General features: G+C 39.6%; 1 protein-coding gene across 8 annotated transcripts; it reads left to right on the plus strand.

Annotated features, from left to right (window-relative positions):
* The first annotated feature begins 241 nt into the window (after positions 1–241).
* On the plus strand, positions 242–7274 carry skor1b (SKI family transcriptional corepressor 1b). Of its 8 annotated transcripts, none has more exons than XR_013798637.1 (9): positions 242–677; positions 1669–3415; positions 4031–4118; positions 4217–4327; positions 4408–4482; positions 4703–4777; positions 5464–5505; positions 6001–6071; positions 6656–7235. XR_013798637.1 is itself a non-coding variant. In XM_079621353.1 (9 exons), the coding sequence occupies exons 2-9, from the start codon at positions 1679–1681 to the stop codon at positions 6748–6750; spliced, it is 2301 nt and encodes a 766-aa protein (XP_079477479.1). In that variant the 5' UTR covers positions 242–677; positions 1669–1678; the 3' UTR covers positions 6751–7235. The 8 variants fall into 8 exon arrangements, 4 of the variants coding, with proteins under 4 accessions (XP_079477479.1, XP_079477480.1, XP_079477482.1 ...); XR_013798639.1 differs by having other exon boundaries at positions 6653–6729; XM_079621353.1 differs by having other exon boundaries at positions 5997–6071; positions 6653–7235.
* Positions 7275–12006: the final 4732 nt, after the last annotated feature.

Here is a 12006-nt window from a genome sequence, read left to right on the forward strand (position 1 = left end):
TTATAAAAAAACTAAAAAAAACTTAACAACACTACCCGTTTGCTCAGAACGCATCATAGAAATTCCCACGGAAACTGGTATTTCACATTAAACAAACCTTTTCGTAGCCTACATACAGCATTTAGACGACTACTAGGGTTGACTAATCTAAAGTCTTCCTAAATGCCACGCACGCCCCCGCGCACACTGGCAGACAAGCAATCACTTTCATGTGTTAAAAGATCACGTGGTGAACTTTAAACGTCTCCAGGCCTCAGTGACAGCACTGACTGTCGTCCCCATTGGTCCCGAAGGCAAATAGTTAATGTAAATATGCTGGCGCTAAGTGGGAGTGCCTCGCCATTAGTTTAGCTGTCACTTGAGCGCTGTCGAATGTCTTCAGTGGTTGTGTCGTTGAGGTCCGCACTAGCATGTGGTCACCCTCCGCGCGCACCTCTACAGTAGTCGCGGGAGAGCCGAGTACGATGCAAGTCCACGCGCTCTAATAGGCCTGAAAGAAACCCAAAAATCAAGCGCTCGTGGACATTTTATATCAGCTCGGCGGGACTCCAAGGCGTCTGATTACCAGAACGCTCTATAGAGGACAGCGCATTTATCCAAAGGACTCCAAGACGCCTTTTCAAATACGCATTTTCATCCACATATAAAAGGCACTTCGCGTTCTTCTGGAAAAAAAGGTGAGATTTGTCCATGTTTGCAATGTAAATTGTTGTTTCTTTAATTGTTCAGAGGCGGAAATATCCGCGAAGAACTGCGCTGTCTATGTCTTTATCCACAATTTTATCCAAAAGCGTAGAATAGCTAATAGGCTACTGCTTTAAATATTGAACACTATAAGTGAACTGGATTCGTAGGATAATAAAACAGGCTATAAATATAGGCTGGCCTCTTTACAATACAGACATATAAAATCAAATGTATTTGTCATTTTGTGAAGAAAAGAAAGAAAAGAAAAGGCGCATTTTTAAACGTAATTGAAAATATAAAAAGAGGTCAGAAATCAAACCAGAAGCCTGTCTTAATTATAGGCTAGGTCTCTTGGTTTTAACAACAGATCCAAGAAGTAAAGCTTATCTTTTAGTATAATTACAATAAAAGTGGCTTAAAGTGTCTTGCACCTTTGTTAAGCTCTTTGACAGAGCTCAAGGAAATAGCGTTGAATTCCTTCTTCGGGTGTTGACAGGACACACATACATACATTTATACATTTTTTGCATTTTAAAAACGGTCTATTGCACACAAAAAGTAAACTTGTATCCTAAACAAACATAAATAAATGAAAACTTGGCTAAATATGATGAATGTCCAGAATTTCGATGCAATAAAATCACATCAAATTTAATAGGCCTACCTATTTTAAAACGATAATCTCGGTATTTCAGATTTTAAGACAGATTAATTATTTTCATATCGATTAATTAAACCTGTCGGCCATCGAGGCAAGTAGCAGTCTTTTGATTTTTCAGCACGAGACAATCGTATTCTTCTCTCCTTCTCGTTATTATTATTATTATTATTAGCCTATATTTTTGATCGCTATAGAATTCTGTGAAATAAAGACAATAGGCCTACATCGTCGTTGTTGTTTTAGTTTACCCCCCCGTTTGTAATACAGTAGGCTATCCTTTAATAGTGTCCCTAAAATATTCTTTTGGTCCCTCTTCGCAGATTTCCAGGAATGGAATCTATCCCAAATCAGCTGCCGGCTGGAAGAGACTCCAGCTGTTCGCCGAACTCCAAACAAGACTTGCAGTCTTACTCTGGTCCAACACTTAAGCCGAACCAAGTCAGTGAGACTTCTTTATACGGAATACCGATCGTTTCACTAGTCATAGACGGTCAAGAGAGACTTTGCCTAGCCCAAATATCCAACACCCTTCTGAAGCACTACAGCTATAACGAAATCCACAACCGGCGCGTGGCCCTGGGCATCACATGTGTGCAGTGCACCCCGGTCCAGCTGGAGATTCTCAGGCGCGCGGGGGCAATGCCCATTTCCTCGAGACGCTGCGGGATGATTACAAAGAGAGAGGCCGAGAGGCTCTGCAAGTCGTTCCTGGGCGCACACAGCCCGCCGAAATTACCAGAAAATTTCGCTTTTGACGTGTCGCACGAATGCGCGTGGGGCAGCAGGGGCAATTTCATCCCAGCCAGATACAATAGCTCGAGAGCGAAGTGCATTAAGTGTTCGTTCTGCAACATGTATTTCTCTCCAAACAAGTTCATATTTCACTCTCATCGCACGCCGGAGTCCAAATACACGCAACCCGACGCAGCAAACTTCAACTCGTGGAGGAGACACTTAAAACTGAGCGATAAAAACTCACCAGATGACGTGGCCCACGCCTGGGAAGATGTCAAAGCCATGTTTAACGGTGGCAGCCGCAAGAGGACGCTGCCAATCGGTGGCTCTGAAAGTTCGTCCTCGCATAGTACACAACGGGCGGGAGGTCAGACCCAGGGGGAGCCGTCTGAGGTGCCCCACAAAACTCTCCGATGTGAGGATGACAGGGGGAACGTAGCCATGCCGAGCAGCATCCGCAGTTACCCTGTTGTCCCGGTGCCCAGTAAGAGTTTTGGGATGTTACAGAAAATTCCACCTCCGCTCTTTCCACATCCATACGGTTTCCCGGCGTTTGGATTGTGTCAAAAGAAGGATGACGGTGTGGTGATGGGAGAGCCAAACAAGACAAACCTGTCAGGTGTGTTCTGGCCGAGCGCTAAGGACAGTGCATATCCCTCCTTTCCGATGTTTTGGCCTACGACAGGCAGCTTGGCCATGCCAACATACCACCATGCCCAACCTAAACCTCCATCTGACGTGTTATGCACCAGACATGGTGATCTAGACGCGTCAGAGCAAAGTGACCGAAGCACGAGCACCCCTAAAGACAGTTTACTTGATAATGAACGGTGTTCCAGCACTCAGTCTACCCGGAACGAGGAGGATAAATCTGGGGATGAGAGCAGGTCTATAGAAGGAATGCCAGCCGCCACCAGAAAAATAAGCTACATATCTGCATTCAGGCCGGTTGTTAAAGATGTTGAGAGCATCGCGAAACTTTACGGCAATAGGGGTCCGTATTCTGGTCCTCGATCCGGCTATATGTCACCAGATTTCTTGAGTGAAAGTTCTAGTTATAGGTCGGTGTCTCCGGACGTGGACAGCGTGGACGATCCCGATGTGGATGTGGAGTCACATAAGGCGCACGAGGATGAGGAGTGTGTGCAGCTGTCTGTGGATGACCGGCGGAGTCCACACAGTTCGGCCGAAGCGCAGAGTGACGGGGTTAAAGGTCAAGACCAAGAGACTAGCCAGATCCACACTATAAGTGATCTACACTCGACAAATTCAAGTGAAACGCGGCCGATTGATTTGGAGAGCAACGGCAATAAACACACGACGCGCTTTGAAGTGAGTAGCCTAACTAAATACCCTACAGGACCGCGCATAATTCCTGCGGATTAAAATAATAATAATAATAAAATCCCATTAATTTAAAAAGCAAGGTGAATGGCATGGTCGCTACTAAACATATTGTTTTTATGAGTTTATTCATGATTATAGGCTATTCATAGACATTTATAACTATTATTCCCTGTTGTTTTTAAGATAAAAACATATAACAACATAAAGGATAAAATTGGCAGTTAATAGTAAAAAGGTCTTTAAAAAACGGTAATCTAATTTTAATAGGCTAGGCTATTTTTTTCTCTTCAGTAAATCTTTTCTGTTTATTTCTAATTTAATAAAGTGTATTTTCATTTTAATCTAATTTGCATTATTCGGGTAGGCTAATTGTTGTTAATGTAATCGAATTTGTGAACAAGGTGAATGCATCCAACTTGTCGTGATGCTTTTAAAACGTAGGCTAATAATGAATTTTGATCATTTGTTGTAAGTGGTATGGCTTTTTTCATTAAAAAAAAGTGATTATATCAAAATAGCAATGTTCCACTCGGATTGTGCTAATCACATTCAAAAAGAAAATGTGAAAAATTGCCAATAATTGTCTGCTCAATTTTACAGGTCTATGCGCGTGAAAGAGACGAGCACGTGCATCAAATGAGCGCATCTTATTTTGGTTCAACGACATCTTATCAACGCGAACAGAATGGTAGGCCTGTTTTCATTCATGTGGATTTTTACTTTTCTTTCTTCGTTTTTTAAAAACAAGAAGTACGGGATTTGTGTTATAAATATATTTACTTATAGTTAAAGACGCGCACGAAGAAGAACCTTCATCTACAGTGGAGGAGACTGAACCCAAAACTCAACAGGATCAAACCAACGTCAACGAGGAGCGCCTGAAGGAACCAAACGATGGTGCGTACCGTTTACTGGACCTCCTGATATTCAACACCAGTCTGTTGATTTTCTTCATGCTGTATTTGTTGTGTGTTCAGATGAGGAAGCAATGCGCAACGGCACTGGCAGCAGGGGCTCATTGATTGAGAAAAACATAGAGAACATGGCCAAAGGTAACAAAACAAAACATGACTAAACATTACCACTAATCAACACATTTAGCAGAACTGATGAGAAAATCATGACATGTGGAAAATTATGGCACAAAATAGAACCTTAATTTGTTGTTTCTGGAAATTATTGATAGAGCAAGTTTTTTTTTATTATGCTTATTATTGTGTAATTCAAAGTCATTTTGAAAAATGTAATAACCTCTTTTATTTATTTTAACAGAGGAATTGCAGAAACAACTTGTGGAACAAGTCGAGCTTAGAAAAAAGTTGGAACGGGAATTCCAGAATCTAAAAGGTAGGTTGTTTTATGTTAATTTTCTTTCTTATGTATTCTTTCCTAAACATATACAAGGCGATCAAAAAAATAAGATCAGATCATTGACTCATTCTCTAGTGTTCATTTACAGTAATGTTCTAAACAGATGAGTTGTTTTATTCATTTATTTAAACTTACCAGCTGGTCAAATTAGCTACAATATAAGTTATAATAAATTGAAGGTAACACTTTACATTTGTCATTATTAGTTAACTGCATTAGTTAACATGAACGAATAATGAAAGATATTTCTAAAGCATTTGTATATAATGTTAATTTCAACATTATTACAATCAAAAGTAGTATCTGTTTATTATTTAATAGACCTGAGCTAATGAGAACTAACAATGAGCAGTTGTATTTTTATTAACTAATGTTTAATAAACACTGTAACAAATGTCTTGCTCATTGTTAGTTATTGTTCATCTTATTATTGTTCATTGTCCATCTTAACTTATGGAACCGTATTGTAGCCTATACAGTACGGTATAAGAACTGTAACTTTGTGACCAATAAAAAAATACTATATATTTGAATAGAATTAATTTTTAACAACTATGGATTACGAATTACCTTTAAAATGCTGATTAGTTGTCCATTTGAAATTAAATAGCTATAACTATATAAAAAACCTCACAGTTAACGAATCATTTTGTCATGTGTAGGGAGTCTATCAAGAGATGCATCAAAGAGTCCATCAAAGCTCAGTAAGAAGAGTTCTGCATTACACTGGAAATTCATGACATTGAAAAGATTGTGTGGTCAGTTGGTTGAATGTAATGCTTGGGAATAATTCTTGCTGCTGGAGGGCTTTTCATCAGCACAAACTGAGCATCTTTTAAAAATTGAGAATGAATGGTACAGCAAACGCTGAAATACTGCAACAGAAACAAAAATACTCATGATAAAGTTTAGAATGACATTGATTTAAACGCAGGGGGAAATGCTATCAAATGTTATTACCCCAAAATATGTCATGACTGTACAGAATTTTAAAACATAATGCAAAAAGTATATTTTTGTGTGTTTTTTTTAAAAGAAATAAAATACATAAAACAGCTTCACATTAATATGTACACATTTAAATCATAAATAAATCAAATGCAGGGGAAATCAGACAAAAGCACTGTATAATTTTATATGTTGTGTATACATAGTGATATTTTGATATTTAATTTAGGTCACATTTTCTTCTTAGACAGTTTTCAAGACCAAATGAAAAGAGAGCTTTCCTACAGAGAGGAAATGGTGCAGCAACTCCAGATTGTGCGAGGTAAGCGTTCGACTTCACACGACACTAAACGCTTTCTATCAGAACTGATCACCTTCTGTGGTCCTTTTTGGAGTTCACAAGAGTTTGGTCAGTCTTTTTATAAGCAGGTTGTTTATGCAGTTGTTCCTTGCTGCGTATGGGAGTTGCATAGACAGGGAACTGGTGGTTGTTGTCAGCTTTGGATACTAGAAAAGGCCATGCATAAAACTGAACCATTGGAGAGAGGGGGAAAATCCACACCTGAGATATCCTTTGTGTCTCCTGCGCAGACACTATGCAGCGAGTTGGACCATGAGAGAAAGACACGATATGCTATTCAGCAGAAGTTAATAGGTAACCGATTCTGGCAAAGGCAAGCAAATATTAGCGTACAGAAGACTAAATGAAGTATATAGGAAGGACCATATTCAGAAGATTACTCTTGTTCATTTGTAGACCGTTTATATATGATTTCAGATTTAAGCCGTACTGAATTGTAGCAATTATTGTCCTAGAACACATGATTTCCTCTCTATACACACACACCAACACATAATGGTATGCCGCTTTTATTTTAAACGATTCGTTCCCTTTTTTCCCAGAAGCTCACGACGCACTACACCATTTCTCGTGTAAGATGCTGACTCCCCGTCACTGCACTGGGACCTGCACCTTCAAGTCTCCTCTTCTGCCACCTTGATGGACACCTATTCAAGACGTACACGTTCTTTAGAAATACCGCTGTGTCAAATAAAACTTGACTTTTCTTCCTCTGCAAAACACTGTCAACCTTTAGACCTGGAATAAGCAAGTGTGTATCGTAGTATTTTAGCCTATACACTGTAATGAAGTCATTTTCATTTGCAAAGGAGTGTTTTCAGAGTCACTGTATGTACTGTATAATTTATATAAAGTTCTAGAAAACTGCATTATTAAAAAAAAAATGTCATCCCACTTAAACATTATTATCATCAGCTGTAGAAATCACTGGTAATAAGTGGCTATGTGCAATGCATATATTTGTTATGTATCCTGTGATACCTTTTTTTTGTGATCGGTTAGGACATTTTGTTGAATTAGATGCAACAATAATTAATGTTTTTGTATATATTATTTATTCCAAGTCCATGTCGGTTGTTTATTCTCATCTGCATATTTGTATATCATTGATGTAAAGCACTTTAAATTGGCAGCCCTGAAATGTGGATTAAATGATCTTGTTTGAGTTTGTCTTTATTTCATCTATTTCCATAACAATGAGCTACATTCGCATATGTGTGAGTCACAAAGAACAACATGATAATGATATCAAAATCTTAGTTTGAATAGTCCTTAATATTTATCATTATGACAGTTTTGATCAGTGCAGAAATTCAAAAGGTTTAGAAACTATATTCTGAAATTCAGGGTTTTGAGGAAAACAATACAACCACCAATATCATCATGCTTTTCTGAATTTCTATACTACATATTTTGTACACAGGGGTGGATTTACGATTCTCTCCCTTTTATTCTCTTTCATTTTGGTTCATTCACTGTAAAAAAAAAAAATACTTCTGCAATTAGTTTTCACAACTTAAAATTACATTACTATAACTAATAATATCATTAAAAAAAATAAAAGTGTTCTTTCTGCCTTAGAATTTTAAGTTTAACTTTTTTGTGGGTTTTTGAGTAAAAATCACAAAATGTTAAGTGTTGGTGATGTTAACATTTGATATATATATATTAATCATATCCATCGAAATCATGACCTTGGTGTTGCAAGCTCCATGATATTGAGCTACAGGAAGACTGAGTTAAATACATTTACTTACAAAAATCATTATAGGCCTATAATCAACAGTTAATCAGCTTTTGCATTTCTTCATGCCTTTTGTTTGGTTTTATATTTGGTAGGTATCGAGGCAATTGCAATACTCTTAAGCTGCGTCCGAATCGAATAGTTCCATATATCGTATGCGAAAAACTAGCCTACGCGAGCAAAGTAGTATGTCCGAATTAGTATTCGACAAACAGCTGTTGGCGAAAAGTACCCGGATGACCTGTATTTGATTTATTGATTTGTATACATTCAAAATGATTAGCTACTTTTAGAGTAGAAATAGTTTTTAGTTCTCATCATTTTATGCTTTTTGTTTAGCAGTGTTTGTGAGTGTGCATCACGGTGTCTCTAAAGGCCTACTGGTGATGAAGGTCAATAAAGCACCACATGTACAATAAGCATAGCTCTTTTAGTTTTTATCTCTATGTTTTGGTTCAGCTGGTTTGTGACGGGTCTGAAAACAACATTGGAGATAAGATGCTGTTTGGAGATAAGATTCTGTTGTTATTATTATTTTCTCTTAGCCCATCAACTTCCATAAAACATGTAGTTACTTCAAGATATGCGGCAGCCCCACGTCAGCTCAAGTTATTTAGTAATGGTAAAAATAAATGTTCTGCCTTCATAATTACTACTATTTTATTCAATAAAGGTTTCTAGAACCTTACTATTCTTAAACCATCAGGTTGTTGATAGGTCACAGAAATTGATTTGAGCAGTTATGCTAGTGTTCAAGTCAGTTCACATTTCTCAAGCCAACCTGTAGACTTCTGCATCTGGAAGTGTATTGAACCCAGCTGTGTTCCCCCCAAAATAACCTATTTCCATCTTTAGTGGCTTATCAGTAAAAAAAAATTGCAAATATAGCTGCAAGCAGCGATTACGGGCCCAAGCCGGTGGCACCGCCACCCTGGTGCCTTTAGTTACACTAAAGGCACCGGGCTGGCGCTGCCACCGGCTTGGGCCCTCCATCGCTGCTTGCAGCTATATTTATATATATATATAAAAAGCCGCCACCCCGTTGCCTTTCGGGTTCCTGTGCACGACAAGCAATAACGTAACCCCGCTTGACTGTCGAGAAGAAGTCTGCTTTAGAGCTTGCATCAGTGTGAGTTAGAGGATGGATACCCGACCCGAGCCCGACGGGACCCGCCGGTACCCGACGGGCCGGGCCGGGTTCGGACAGATATTTAGAAATGATGTTCGGGTTCGGGTCGGGCTCGGTCACATCAGCGCGATAAGGCATTGAACATTTTAAATTTAAAACAGCTTATGTAGGTAGCCGATGTGCCTGATGCTTTCACTTGATGCAAACGTTCGTTTTTGTGATTAAAATACATGTAAAATATTACCATAACATCCGTCTTCCTGTGTGCGGACATTTGTTTATGTAGCCGTGACAACGAAACGCGTGCATAATGTGTGCGCGCCAGGTGTTAAGAGCGCTTGTTGCTCCGCGCGCTGATGCGCTTGTCCTGTTGACATTTCCGATTGCCTTCCTACAGTTGCTTAATAAAAGCGGGCTTTCCACACAAAAAAACGTACAATTGTCATTAGTATGAGAAAAAAATGGGATTTTAACTGTCGGGCTCGGGTCGGGCTCGAACATAAATATCTTTATGCCTGTCGGGCTCGGGTCGGGTTCGGTTACTGCTCTGTCGGACGCGGGCCGGGCTCGGACTGAAAAATTTGGCCCGAAAAATCCCCACCCTCATCACCACTCTAGTGTGAGTCTTTCTGCTCCCCTCCAAACACACACAGAAAAGGGGGGGGCTGTCTGTGTGTGTGCCCTCCCTCCCTCCCTCCCTCCCCACACACACACACACACACAGAGAATGGCAGGGGGAACTCTGTCAGAGAGAGACAAAACCACATTCAAACCAAAATATCTGACTTCCTGTTGGTCGGTGCTAATGACTGTAAACCAGAAAGTTGTCCGGCTCGATGTGCACAATATACATACCAAGTTTTGTGACTGTAGGTAAAACTAACCCCCCCACTTTTGTCAAAAGTAACACACTTCCTGCTGCCAGTTGGTGGCGCTATAACTTTGACTCACATTAGTTACATCCATGTGATCGCTCTCTTACAACAAACACGCTACTGAAGTTTCATCAAGATCAATTAATGTATGAAGATGTTATAACACATCGTGTTTCTCTTTTCTCGCCATAATTTTGTTTCCTCGCCACGGCCAAACTGTTCGAGATTTCAAAAATCCGTCAGCAATTTAGTATCCTCAATGTCTTGACGTCATGCTGACCGAGTTTGGTTGCGATTGGATGAATTTTCTAGAAAGAGTGTTTAAAATTCCAGGGGCATGCGTTTTCATACCACCCACAATAGCCGACTTCCTGTTGGGCTGGCGTAAAACTTAGAGCACGAAAGTTGTTCGGCCCGATGAGATCTAAATGTGTACCGAGTTTCATATTATTACATGCAAGCGTGTTTGATATACGGACAAGTGTTTGAATCCCATTCCAGGGGGCGCTGTCGAGCCCCCCTGCCACGCCCGGGTACCAGCTTCAGCCGCGGGTTCTGACCTGTGTGCAAAATTTCAAGAGTTTTCGAGCACGTTAAGGGCCCCAAAAGTGCCCGAGATTTTGCACACAGCAGAGAAAGGGTTAAACTAAACTAGCCCCCCTCCTCACACACACACACATACACAGATCCCCCCCTCCCCTCCCCACCCCACACAGACAGACACACACACACAGAATGCCAGAGAGACAGAGAGAGACACAATTCACATTCAAACCACAATATCTGACTTTCTGTTGGTCGGAGCTAATGACTGTAAATTAGAAAGTTGTTCGGCTTGATAAGATCAAAACACACGCTGAGTTTTGTAACTGTAGGTAAAACTATAACTAAGTTATAACACACTTTATGCATCCTTTTTTAATCATAAATTTGTTTCCTCGCCACGGCCAAACCGTTCGAGATATCAAAAATCCGTCCGCAATTTAGCATCCTCCATGTCTTGACTTCATGCACACCGAGTTTCGTGGTCATCGGATGAATTCTCTGGGAGAAGTGTTTCAAATGCCAGAACATGCGTTTCCATACAGCCCATAATAGCCGACTTCCTGTTGGACTGGCGTAAAACTTAGAGCACGAAAGTTGTTCGGCCCGATGAGATCTATATGTGTACCGAGTTTCATATTATTACATGCAAGCGTGTTTGATATATGGACATGTTTTTGAATCCCATTCCAGGGGGCGCTGCCGAGCCCCCCTGCCACGCCCGGGTCCCAGCTTCAGTCCGGCTCTAATGGCCGCGGGTTCTGACATTTGTGCAAAGTTTCAAGAGTTTTTGAGCACGTTAAGGCCCCCAAAAGTGCCCAAAAGGTAGTAAAATAATAATAATAATAAAGAAGAAGAAGAAGAAGAATAATAAATAATAATCCTAAGAAAAACAATAGGGCCTTCGCCTTTTCAAGGCTTGGGCCCTAATTATCCAGCACAAATGAGCTCATATGAACACATATGACTTTATTTAAAATAAATAAATACACAATAAAAAGTAAAACTATTTAATAATGATAACGTCGAAAACGACGTAAAATAATAAATGCCCTACCAAGTTTCTGCAATTTACTACAAGAATGAAGGGAGAAAAATAAAATAAAGAAATCGTCCAAAAGAGACCGAGTTGCAAAAAAGGTGCGAGTCTGCCATCTAGTGGACTGTGGACACCTTTTTCAGTGCCTAGTTCTGTTCATGTTATTACACACTGAAACAAATATTGGTAAACATTTTATTGTACAGTGTCCTTGTTACATATGTTAGCCTACATGTAAATTATTCTTAATTACAAGCAGCTAACCCTCAACTAAACCCTAACCCTATACTGTTAATTAATATTACTGAGTATTAAAATAGCCTATATAATTATTACACTGTAACAATTTTGGTGAGCAAATAGCTAGTTCATTTGAGTCGTCAGATCTTTTTATCAAATAACTCAGTTGAGCGGCCTGTTTCCAAACATCGCACAATTGACAATGAAAAGTAATGGGATGAAATTATATAAGAAGTAATTAGATAGATAGCAATAGCAGAACCGTTACAAATAAATTTCTTGCCTATATTAGGCCTACGTCTTGATTTACGACATACGTTTTTTTT

This window comes from Phoxinus phoxinus (genome assembly GCF_949152265.1).
Source record: "Phoxinus phoxinus genome assembly, chromosome: 8".
NCBI classification, from domain to species: Eukaryota; Metazoa; Chordata; class Actinopteri; order Cypriniformes; family Leuciscidae; genus Phoxinus; species Phoxinus phoxinus.

Coding starts and splice junctions, on each gene's coding strand:
- skor1b (XM_079621353.1), top strand. CDS start 1,679: ATGGAATCTATCCCAAATCAGCTGCCGGCTGGAAGAGACTCCAGCTGT. Junction 3,416..4,030: donor AACACACGACGCGCTTTGAA/GTGAGTAGCCTA, acceptor TCAATTTTACAG/GTCTATGCGCGTGAAAGAGA. Junction 4,119..4,216: donor TTATCAACGCGAACAGAATG/GTAGGCCTGTTT, acceptor ATTTACTTATAG/TTAAAGACGCGCACGAAGAA.